General features: G+C 38.9%; 1 protein-coding gene across 6 annotated transcripts in view; it reads left to right on the top strand.

Annotated features, from left to right (window-relative positions):
• Positions 1-1,742: 1,742 nt before the first annotated feature.
• ACBD5 (acyl-CoA binding domain containing 5) overlaps positions 1,743-12,548 on the top strand; it is a 39,401-nt gene continuing 28,595 nt past the window's right edge. The window contains exons 1-4 of one of the 6 annotated variants that reach the window (XM_046678787.1): positions 1,743-1,791; positions 3,099-3,264; positions 7,136-7,256; positions 8,741-8,813. In XM_046678787.1, the coding sequence (XP_046534743.1) occupies positions 3,189-3,264; positions 7,136-7,256; positions 8,741-8,813 (270 nt within the window). In that variant the 5' untranslated portion in view covers positions 1,743-1,791; positions 3,099-3,188. Of the gene's footprint in view, positions 1,792-2,759; positions 2,913-3,089; positions 3,265-7,135; positions 7,257-8,740; positions 8,814-12,548 lie in introns of those variants that run through there. The other 5 variants (XM_046678789.1, XM_046678783.1, XM_046678785.1 and 2 more) reach the window with 5 other exon arrangements.

Genomic DNA, 12,548 nt, shown 5'->3' with positions numbered 1-12,548 from the left:
ATGGAATCATACAATATGTTCTCTTTTGAATCTATATTCTTTTTCTCCACATTATGTCTGAGAGTCATAGAAGATGTTGAATAGGTGTAGTTCATTTGTTCTCACTGCTCTTCAGTAGTCCCTATTTATCCAGTCTAATGCTGATGGTCACTGAGTCGTTTCCAGGTTGGGCTATTACCAAATAGCGTTGTTCTTAACATTTTTGTAGTTGTCTTTTGACGCACATAATGTAGCATTTTTTACATCCTTTAATTTCAACACTTTTGCATTGTGTTGCAATTCCTATATTACATATCTGTCGACCACACTAGACTGAGTTCCCCGAGGGGCTTTGTAAACCTCAGTGTCAATTACATCACATGGGACACAGTAGGGGTTTAAAAATGTTTGTAAAGGAAAGAGCATCTTGAAGAAGCCTTTTTTAGTTATTTCAATATATATTCCTTTATGTTTCTTAAGATCCATAAGCTAATTATTTTATCTTTCTTATAGTCATGTGTAAGAATGGGCCCCTTATTAATTAAAACATCTCTAGAAATACATGATCAAGAATGCTTATTATGGTGATCATTCCACAATATATACAAATATTGAATCATTATGTTGTACACCTGAGCTAATATGAAGTTATAGGTCAATTATATTTCAATTAAAAAAAAGCTTCATATTGGGCACTGTACTGTAAGTACTGAAAGACATTAACTAGTGTTCCAAGACACACATTTTAGGTAAAATTACAGTTTCACAAAATTGGAAGGCACCTTGGGAACTGATTCAATCCATCATATTCATCATTACGTTTCAGCAGGAGTTACCACACCTGAACGAGCCCAGCGATGTGAAAGAGCTACTTTTTAAATACTTTTACCTGAATAACCTCAAGTTCCTTTCTCCTTATGCTATTCTCCTTTATTGGAAATCCAGACTACCAGCAAATGGAAATTCAACAGAAATTATTGGCACAAAACTCTTACTCATCATTATCTAAAGATCAACATACTGTAAATTAGTTTATTACATAAGCTCAACGAACAGTTGTCAAAATGAAGTCCTGGATTAGGGAAAAAATACCCAAGTCCTTTTATAAGTATGCGTGACCAAGTAGACTGGAACTGAAAAGCATATCATCAAAGAGCAAGAAAAAAGAGTAGAGGAAGCAGTAGATATTAAACACACAAAGTCTTCCTAGTTTGATTAAATTAGAAAAATTGTTAGTCTCTTACAATTTGGTATCATGGAAAAAGGCTAAGACTTAAGTAAGAGTTTTTTTGGACTGACTGACTCCTGGTTCTCCTACTTACTAAATTGTAGGATCTCGGGCAAATCAGATAAGATGAGTCTTAAAGTCCTCATTCCCAAAGACCCTACAAAGTTTCTGGAATACGTGTCATCTGCTTGGCAGAAACCCGGCACTCAGTAAGCAGTAGCCTTCATTACCTGAATGGCCCTCTTTGCTTTCATATACGCAACCTCAAAGTCAGTAAGGATCAAGGGCAAGAAATTGGAGCCCAGTTCTCCGATTCAAGTGCGTCCCTTTTGCTGGAAGCTGATGTGGTAGGTATTTTGAATTGGTACAGAGCGACGCAGTAGAAAAGACGGATTTCTGCCGCCAGGCTCGAGCGTCTGCGGGGCCGAGCAACCGAACCGGAACGGGTGGGAGGAAGCTCCCGCCCAAGGGAGGTGTCCGGAAGCGCCGCGGAGGGGGGACTACATTTCCCACAAGTCCGCGAGGCAGGGCGAGGGGCGGGCGTCGGGGACATTACCGGACAGGCCTTGCCCGGCAGTACCAAGGTAAATGCCGGCACTGCGGCTCGGAGAGAAAAGTAACTTATAGTCTGCGTCTAGCTTTGTACTAGTAACCCTCCTAACCCATCCCGAACTGACAAAAGCGACCTGGCGACTTTGGGATTTCCGGGCTGCAGGACTCCACCCCAACAACCATGTCAGTCCCCCCTCGATGGGCCTGGGGCGCTTCCTAGAGGCCTGAGGACGCGGGGCGTTGTGCTAGAAAGGTTCAGGCCCAGGGTACCCATTTTTAGGGTTGATCCATGCTGGTTCATCGTTCGCCCCTCCCCCACGCCCTGTCGCCTATTAAATCGGGCTGGAGCTGGGCTGGGCCGGGCCCGGCTCCCAGGGCTCGGTGTTAGGGGTGGTGCCCGGGAAGGTGCCCTCTCTCCCCCGGCCCAGTCTAGTAGCGGGCGACCTCCCCTGTCCTTTCGGTGTTGCTCGGACGTCCCTGTCTCAGAGAGCTGCGAGCCAAGCACTGCTAAGCACCCCTATCCAACATCCCTAATCCTTTCATCTGCCCTTTAGGGTGGTACAAAGACTGCCACCGGAGAGGCTAAAGTAACTTGCTCTAGGTCACAGAACGTCAATGGCAGAACTTAAGGTTTCACCGAGCCTTCCGGAGCTAAAGCCCTTTGCTTACTCCCATCACGTTCCTGAAATCTTAACCAGAGAGGGCAGGCTCTGGGCACCGCAGAGGCATTTTTCCGCCCAGCGGTGCCGACGCGCGCAACTTTGGGCCCGGGCGCGCTCCGCCGGTGCAGCTGCGCGGGCGGACACGTGGGTCCACCCCGCTCAAACAGCGGGCAGCGGGTCCTCGGCGGACCCATCGCACTCCTCTTCTTTTCCTCCTTCCCGGGCCCTTCTCGGGGCGCCGACGGACAGCGCGCGTCGCCGCCGCCTCCGCGGGGCGGGTGGGTGGAGTTTGCTGCGCGCCGGCGGCGCGAGCTAGTGGGTCCTGGGGTGGCTCCGGGGCGTGGCTGTGGGGAGGGCGCGGACCGACAGACCGACCCCGCCGGGATGGGGGGTGTGGCTGCTCCGCCAGGGTCCTACGGGTGGGTGAGCGGCTCCGCGACCACCGGTGGCGGGAGCCCCTTCGCCTTCTGCTAGAGATGCTCTTCCTCTCGGTGAGTTGTTTTTCTGTCTTCGCGGGCCTGCTTCTCGCCCTTGGTCACGCCCCGGGGAGGAGGAAGGAGCCGGGCCACGACGGTCGGTGTGGCCTGGATAGGGCAGGGCAACGGGGAACTGACCAGCTGCGCTGCCGGCCTCCTCCCTCTGGGCATGTTGATCCGCGGCTGCGCTCCATGTTCCAGTTTCATGCAGGCTCCTGGGAAAGCTGGTGCTGCTGCTGCCTGATTCCAGCCGACACACCTGGGGACCGGGGCCGGCGCTGGCGGCTGGAGATGGCGGACACGAGATCCGTGCATGAAACCAGGTTTGAGGCGGCGGTGAAGGTGATCCAGAGTTTGCCGAAAAATGGTACGTGCACCGGGTCCCCGCTGCAGAAGCCTCTTGCAGAGGCCTGAGGCCCCCGTCCCTGAACCTCAGCTCCTTTAAACCTCCCTTCTGCTTCCAGTCTTGCTTATTTAACCTACTTCTTTTCTGCGTTTAAAAGGAATGTAATTGAAGGGGACGTAGCGAATGTGAATTAATTACCTGCTGATCTTTCAAGCCAGAGACAAGTATATTATCCAGATTTTAAGTAGTTTATGTTGTTGAAAACAGAAGTCTTGTCTCGTAATGACTGCGGATTTGGGTATGTTTAAAAAAAAAATGGCATGGAGATGGTTGGTACCGCATACTCATAAAGTCTACTATTTAAGCCTTTTTGGAAACTTTCAATATGAAAAGAGAGAAAGGAAAGAACAATTATGTTCTTTGGTAAAACGATTTCTTTTATTTTAATATATATACTATACCACTTTTTTTTTTTTTTTTTGCTATTTTATTGTAACAGTGTTCGCCTTTTTATACTCATATTGGACCTTCTTTGCAGCTTGGGAGAAAAGTCGTTCGAGTTGCTGTTCTCTTGTATTTAATGTGTCACTTCTCTGGCTGTTTTCAAGATTTTTCTCTTCTCTTTGTCGTTGGTTTTCAGCAATTTGAGTATGATGTATCTAGGTCTGGTTTTCTTCGTATTTATGCTCGTTGGGGTTTGTAGAGCTTTTTGAATTTGTGATTTTATGTCTTTGACCAATATTGGGAAGTTTAAGGCCGTTGTTCACATACTTTTTTCTGTTGGGAAGGTTGGAGAGGGGGACTTCTGCTTTTCACTTCATATCCTTTTGCATTAGATGAATTATTTTTCACAATAAACGTGTATTTCGGGGGGCCGGCCGGGTGGCACAGCGGTTAAGTGCGCATGTTCCGCTTCGGCCGCCCGGGGTACGCCAGTTCGGATCCCTGGTGCGGACATGGCACCGTTTGGCAAGCCGTGCTATGGTAGGCGTCCCACCCGTAAAGTACAGGAAGATGGGCACGGATGTTAGCTCAGGGCCAGTCTTCCTCAGGAAAAAGAGGAGGATTGGCAGCCGATGTTAGCTCAGGCCTAATCTTCCTCAAAACAAAAACAAAATGTATTTTTTAATGATGCATTTTAGTACTTTTATTGTGCAAGAGTGTAAAACTAAATGTAACATTAATACATTACTATAGTTTTTAATCATGTCTGTTTTCATTAATCATCATTTAGCTAAGTAACGAATATTCAATACCATTCAATAAAAATTAATTAAGTGCAGATTCAAAAGGTTTTAAAAAAGAAATATGCAGTACACAAAATAGTATTCCTTTTGTAATCTCAAACGTCAAATTGGAGGAAGACATATCGAGGGTTGAAAGATAAGAGCACCTGAACAAAATGTAAAGAAATAATATAGGAACTTATTTAGATATTGATTTTTTTCAATGCCTTTTTAAGAGGGTTTGTAGAAAGGCATGATTCTGAGAGTTTCATGTAAGTCCTACCTTTATCCTTTCTACACACATTTTAACATCTTTTTGGAAATTGATAAAGTTAGACTTGGTGTCTCCAGTGTACTACTTTGACGTTCTATATCACTTATTAAGAAACCCTTGTAAGTGTAAATACAGTTTGTATTTACATGACATTTAAGAAGATATTGCAAAGTTAAGATACCAAAGGGCACCTGTGGTGGACAGTATTCAGTATACTGTTACCTTCAGAAACTATGTTGATGTTAATTGAAGCACAAATATTGTTATAATGAATTATTCAATGTTTGTATAATAATACTTTAAAATTGTTTGATCTGCCTGGGCTATTTTGCAGAGAGTAAGATCTTACAGTTTTTTGTTCCTTGTTACTTAATCTTTCTGTTCCTTGTTACTTAATCTTTATGTAAGGCCTAAGGTTATAATGAGTCTTGTGGCAACTATGTTTGGTATGCCTTTGGCCTTTAGAATTTTAAATTCGTAGATAATCTTGTAAACACATATATCAAATATATCATGTGATTTATCAATATATCACCTTGAGGACAGAGATCATACTTTATCCAGTGTCTTACACACAGAGTACACTCAATATATGTTAGCAGTTTTTGCTATAACCTACTTTAATGTATGTATCATTCACCTTAACCAATAGACTTCTAAATCTTACTTGATTGACTTATGAAGATATTATGAGATGAGGCTTTTGATGTTTTAAATTTAGGTTTGTGTTATTTAAATAGGCAACAGTTTTTAACTGTAGTTTCTCCATTTTTTTCCCTCTGCTATATAAAGGAGGACTAACTATATCATTGAAACACCATATGTAATAGATACTCCTATATGAACTAATGTAGATAATTATTATTGTGATTTTGAAATTAATTACGTACTCTTGGCCAAACCTGAAATACCAGCTCTCAGCTTGGCTGTATTGTAATTTTCACCGCATTTAGAAACTGTTAGCTTTTGATTACTACATGTTATCTGTTTAAAGTTTTTAAAATATCTTTTTACAGTTTTAATTTTTATTTTTATAATAATTTTTGGTATAAAAGTAATACACACTGAATGTAAAATGTTTTAAACACAAATAAGCAAAAAGGACAATAAAAATAATTTGTATGCCTGCTATCCAGAGATATCCTTTTCTTAACGTTTTGATGTGTTTCCTTCCACTCTACTCTTTATGTACATGAATACTTATTTTGCAAAAATGGATTATGCTGGATATGCTGTTTTTAAACTGCTATTTTTTTCTCATTTTATAGTAGATCATGAAACTTTTCTCATGTCATTATATTTTTCTACAATCTAATTTTTAAGGGCTGTAGTTATAAATTATCCAGTTGTATATGTGTATCATAATTATTTAGCCACTTATTTATTATAAAACACTTACATTCCAAATTTTCCCTGTTATTAAGAGTATTGCAACTTATAGCACTTGTTCATACAGCTTGAAATTTTTAAACATTAAAAAGGTTGTAGAGGGGCCGGCCGGGTGTCGCAGCGGTTAAGTGTACACGTTCCACTTTGGTGGCCCAGGGTTCACCGGTTCTGATCCTGGGTGCAGACGTGATACTGCTTGGCAAGCCATGCTGCGGTAGGCATCCCATGTGTAAAGTCGAGGAAGATGGGCATGGATGTTAGCTCAGGGCCAGTCTTCCTCAGCGAAAAAGAGGAGGATTGGCAGCAGTTAGCTCAGGGCTAATCTTCCTCAAAAAATAAAAAAATTAAAAAAATTAAGAAAAAAGGTTGTAGATGTGCTAGAAATGTATATGAAGACTGATCTTCAAAAAAACTGATGTGTCCAAAATTATAGAGGTAGGAATTGAGAAATCTATTTTATCTTGGATTATTTTTCTACCACAATACACACTGGTTGGCTTTAGCGAAAGTTCCTTATCCGTTGAGAAATTGAAATTTGGCCAAGAGTAGTTCAATTTCTTAATATTGGAGTTTTATTAAACAGAGTATACATTTAACTTTTTCATTTATGCTAGTCAGTTTTAGTTTGTCACAATCTTTGAATAAAAATACTTTATTACAGTTGCATAATAGTCTATATTTTAATAAATTTAGTTTTTAAATGATATTTGCCAGATATTTTGGTTACACCTACAGCAGGTTGTTCATTTATTTTTTAATTTATTGATCTGTTTTAGGTGTTGCTATTAAAGTGTAAAATCAGAGGGGTTTTTTTATATTAAAGGAGTAAAGCAACTAATAGAGCCATAATTTTTGTTTCTATAAGATAGAAGTAAATAAATAGTTGTCTGAAGTATTAATGAAATATTTAAAAATCATTATTAGTATAGCTCAGCTAATTTGTAGCCTTAGCGTACGAATTGTATTCTCCAGGAGATCTGTGTGTAATGTATGTTTCTCATAGGTTCGTTTCAGCCAACGCATGAAATGATGCTCAAGTTCTACAGCTTCTATAAGCAGGCGACTGAAGGACCCTGCACACTTTCGAGGCCTGGATTCTGGGACCCGGTTGGAAGATATAAATGGTAATTTTGTATAGAAAGCTATGAAAGAATTTTTAGTTTAATGACATAATTATCATCTGACTGTTGTATATGTGGTTATGCATTATTCTGTGCATAAAGGATTCTGGGTACTGGATACAATTTTTATCCTCTAGGTGCTCTTAACACAATTTCACTCAAATAGAAACTTGGGCAAGAGAGGAAAACAATAAAACCAAAAAGGATAGGTGTCTCAAAGATAAAAAAGCATTCTTAGTTAGGCTTCCTTTTTATGTAGTTTTTTCTTTTTATCATGCCAAGACCAACTCCCAGACTAAGTTAAATAAATAAACAAACTCTTCTGCCTGTTTTACCTGCAAAGAAAAATAATGACTTTTGCTTGTCGAGTGACAGTGTTTGCTTTGAGCCTTTAAGATAATAAGTAACTAGGAACATGACTCAGATGCTGCCATGCTAACTTTTTATCTAGGCCTCACTCCTGTCCCACTGTATTTCAATAGAAATTTGATTTTTAATATACTTAAAAGAATCATAAAATATCCAGAGATAGCTCTAGAATTTTTCCAGTTGACTAACATTTAATGTTCTTAAATATTATTGAAGACTTTACAGACATGTAACAAAACGTCTAATGTAGCCTAATGTAGACTATACATTCCGAGCAGGATTTGGTAACTGGTGAAGCATGTCTCAAGAGCCACGCATTTTGATGGCTAAATTTCCTTACCTTGAATTGAAAGTCCTTTGACTCCTTTGAGGATTTCTTAGTACTGTAGTTTCCTCTAAAATCTTTGTGAATGCTCATAAAATAATAGGTTAAACATAATAGCAATATGTTATTTAATCTATTTTAAGAAAATTTGTTTATTTATGATTTTTCTCAGTATTGACCTTTGGCGGAGTTAAACTGCTTCTGGAAAAGTATAAAAAGAGAGATTTTCATGTTAGGCAAAAATTTCAAGAGATTATTCTTGCTATCTAGGGGTTAAAATTTTTTTGTCCCTCACATTTTCATTTTTTTTAGAAGTAAGAAACTCCTTCCATTTTTCAGGGGTATAAGTTGGACTCTTGTTTAAATTAATGGAAACTACTAACCAAAACTTCTCTTCGTTTAAAACATGGCTGTGACAGTTCATGCAGTCTTCTAAAATGCTCATTTCTGTCACTGTTCTCTATAATGCTATCAAAACTTTTAAAGAGTTCTTAGCAAATATTTATGAACGGTCTATAGTCTATATAATATAGTCTCTATACTCACCAGACTATAGTTTATCGTCTGTAGGTGGGTTATATACTTAGTTTTAAATACTATTAAATTTGCCAGTTTATTCACTGTAATATTTTTCTTCGAGGTGGTACATTTAAAGAGGTCCTTTGGAAACATAATATGGCTTTAAGTAGAGCCTGTTTTAAGTTAATGACACTATAGCATCAACTATAAATTGTATTCTTAGCAATTGACAATCAAATGTCTTTTGTTGTTATTTGGGTATTTTCGTTTCTAGGGATGCTTGGAGTGCATTGGGGGATATGACCAAAGAGGAAGCCATGATTGCATATGTTGAAGAAATGAAAAAGGTAGGGAAAATAATTCACAGTAGAAAATAAAAATATTCAGAGCCGCTCTGATTTAATTTTGTCAGGCAAATTAGCTGCTTTGTTTTAAGGAACAGGGAGATTGTAATATGTTAGAGAATCTAGATTATTCAATGTATTAGGGCTTTATCTGTCTCATCAAAGTTCATCTTAAGGTGTTTTTTCCTTAGGATATATCACATTGTGGTAATATCTTGATTTTTTTTGTTTTTCATCTTCCCTGTCTTTCTCTATAGTCAACTTCTGCAAAAGTGTAGAAATAAGAATCTTTTAAAAGATTGATGTCCCTTACTCAGGAGTCTGGGAATTACCTGGGCTGTCTTGATAGTATTTCTGCTTTGGAACTTTTTATTGAGGAGAAATAGTTAACAAGAATGCCCAACAATGTTCTCACACAAGTTTTGACTCCTAAACTGAGATAGTCCCATCCCTGGGCTTCTCAGTAACAAGCCTTTTTCTGTGAGTGTGAAGATCCTTCAGAAGCAGAACGTGATAAGGATACTGTTAGTTTCTGTGGGAACTACTAAGGAGTGCATTCCTTATTAATTAGGTCTTTTAAGTCTTTTCAAGGGGTCGTTTAGAGGAGCAAATTTATGAAGAAATCATAAATTTTAAAGATTATTTTAGTGCCTTTTTATAAAGGACCATTTTTATGTTGGAGATGGGTCAGAAGTTGTGAGCTCTAGGTCTGTTTGATAATCTTAAATAAATTATCTTTGAACATAAAGAAAATCTATAAAAAGGGATAGTTTTTATGCTGGACGGTTTGACAATATTAGTCTCTGTAGTAATTTTTATTCGGTAGATTCAACCTAGGTTTTTTTTTTTTTTTGACTCTAATCTCTTCTGTACTGCTCAAAGTTGTGCCCTTTGTTACATTCTCCCCATTTTTTTTAGTGGACCTTGTTTATTTACAACAGAGGGCAGAGTTTAGTTCTTTTGGCTGTTAACTATGTCAGTAACAGCAACAAAGGAACCTTTCTAAAGCAGAGAGAGAGAGAGACAGTCTAAAGCCTTTTTGGTTTGATATCTGTTCCTTTTTCTTTACCTTAAATATCGTCATCACTTTTAGGATACACTTGTGTAATGTAAAGTTGAAGTGACACATTAAATAAAATTTACCCATTTTTCCTATCCAATTTTGTTAATTAATGATGTAGCCACAGTTTAAAGTGAGAAGGGAAGGAAACAATGTGTGTTCTTTTTTATTTTTCCTCAGGAGAGATTAAAACTATGCTTCTGCCTTTTAGCTGTTTTAAAATACTTCTGCTGTGCCTGTAAATTTCTGTAACTACTCTAATTAAAAGAATCCACCAACTATTTTCATTCAGACTTTTAAAATTTCTTTTAATCACTGTGACTATAATAAGTTTATGGTAAACTTTTAGAGATACATCTAAAATTAGGGTATTTGTAGATTGAAAATTTGATTAGTCTTTTATTTTTAGAGTTTAGCTTTGTGGATATGGATAGATAAAATTCTGTATTTCTAGATAATCATGTGGGATAGTACATCATCCCAAAGACTTGATTACTCAATTTGGGACTTTTTCTTTATTAAGCTTTTTTTTTTAAAAGATTTTATTTTTCCTTTTTCTCCCCAAAGCCCCCTGGTACATAGTTGTGTATATATATATATATATATATATATATTTTTTTTTTTAGTTGTGGGTCCTTCTAGTTGTGGCATGTGGGACACCACCTCAGTGTCGCTTGATGAGTGGTGCCACGTCCATGCCCAGGATCCAAACCAGTGAAACCGTGGGCCTTGGAAGCCGAGCGTGGGAGCTTAACCACTCGGCCACGGGGCCAGCCCCTGATTTGCTTTTTAAGGCTTGACTCATGATAACCATCTTTTGGAGATTAGGGAAAAACCAGAATTCTGATTTCTTAACTTACAGTGAGCGATACACTTTTCTAGTGATCAGCATACTCAGGATTGAGATATAGGACACTCCTCAAAGTGTCAGAGGCACTTGAGAAACTGGATTAGTGTTGCTAAGATTGTCTGTTGAACAGGGAGTAGAGCGCTGGGATTTGGATGGCTTTAAGAGATATGTTCATCTGGCAAAACAGCCCGAGGCGTGTAGTCTTTGCATTACAGTGCAGTGTACCTCCACCTTTCCAGTATGTTTTCATCTTACGGAAAGGATGTCTCTCACTGGGGAAAAGTGTTTGATAAACCTAGAAAAATTACTGTGCTGTGGATGCTGCTTTTCTAGAGTCAATGCAGCTTACCAGATTTTTCTGTTAAAACATTCCTCATTAGGATGTTACAATCCAATTGAGTTAAGTTAATTACCTTACACTTTAAATAAAATCTTCTCTGAGGATAAGTAGTAGTTACCTAGACTGAGACCTTCCTCTGTCAGCTTGTCTGTGTCTGTGTCTCTCTCTACCTCTGCCTACATCTTGTGTGTGTGTGTATGTGTGTTTGCGTGTGTGCCATTTCTTTCATTTCACCATTGGAGTGTGGGAGAGAATTTTGCAAAGGGCTAAGATCATTCTTGGTTTTATGTTTTGAAAGTTTCTTCTTCAGAGAATAACCTCTTAAATTCTGGCGTATCTTGCTGTGGCCATTTGTCCTGACTGTCTTGACCACTGAAATTCTAGGTTACTGAAAGAAAAATTACTCTGCTTATTTTTGCTTAGCACCAGCACATACTCCATTTATTTAGTTCTGGCATTTCAAGTCCATAATTCACTGTCTTACCTTAGGGGGTATGAGAAACTCAACACTGAATCAGTTGGCCTACTTTAGTCTTTAATTGAGAGAGAACCAAAAGAGATCTGGTTTGGAGGAGGATCAAAGGAGGTATTGGGTGGAGGTCAGGATGGGGTCTGTGGTGGGCTTACCAGATACTGCTCAGTCAAGTCTTTATATACACTATTCCAGTGTATGTGTTTGACTTGTGTTTGAATCCTCTCTCTGCCGTTTATTAGCTGTGTCTTTGGTCATGTCAAAGTAAACATTACCTTATAGTTTCAGTTTTTGGTTTGAATCTAATTCTTGGAATTATTATTATAATCCAAATATATTATAAATCATATATCTGACATAAGCTATAAAAATGCTCTCCCTAATGGCCCCAACCTTACAATAACAAATATTTTCTTTAGCAAAAAGATATTTAATGATTAAAGCATTCTTTTCACTCCCATTGGTTGGTAGAAGCAGCAATTAGCGTGATAAACAGCATAGGAAAGAGCACGATAATTTACTAAGAGCTGTGAAATTAAATTATAATCAGTAAAACCAGATATTGTTAACATAGTTCATTCTATATAATCTCTCTCAACAAACCGCCCCGCCCTACTCCCCCCCCCCCCCCCCGCCACACAGGATGGTGCTGTTGATGGGGGTATCTCAGCTCAAAATCATATCAGAGTTGCTGATTACTGTAGACTACTTATGGTCTTTCCTGTATCTAGTTTAAAAATAAAAGCATGTTGTTTGAACAGAAATTGAGAATTCTAACTGGAAATACAGGAGTGATCAAAAACAGACGAAGGCCCTTTTTCACTGAGCTTACATTCTATTGTGAAAGATGGGCAGTGAACGCACTTGTATGTGGAACATAAACAAACACATGGATAAAGGGAGAACAGATTAGTGGTTATTAGAGGGGAAAGGGGTGGGGAGGTGGGCAAAAGGGGTAGAGGGGCACAGATATATGATGACAGACGAAAACTAGACTATTGGTGGTGAGCACGATG

The sequence above is a fragment of the Equus quagga genome, chromosome 12 (genome assembly GCF_021613505.1).
Source record: "Equus quagga isolate Etosha38 chromosome 12, UCLA_HA_Equagga_1.0, whole genome shotgun sequence".
NCBI lineage: Eukaryota > Metazoa > Chordata > Mammalia > Perissodactyla > Equidae > Equus > Equus quagga.
The sequence above is the reverse complement of the archived record's forward strand: the minus strand, read 5'-3'. Positions and strand labels throughout refer to the sequence as shown.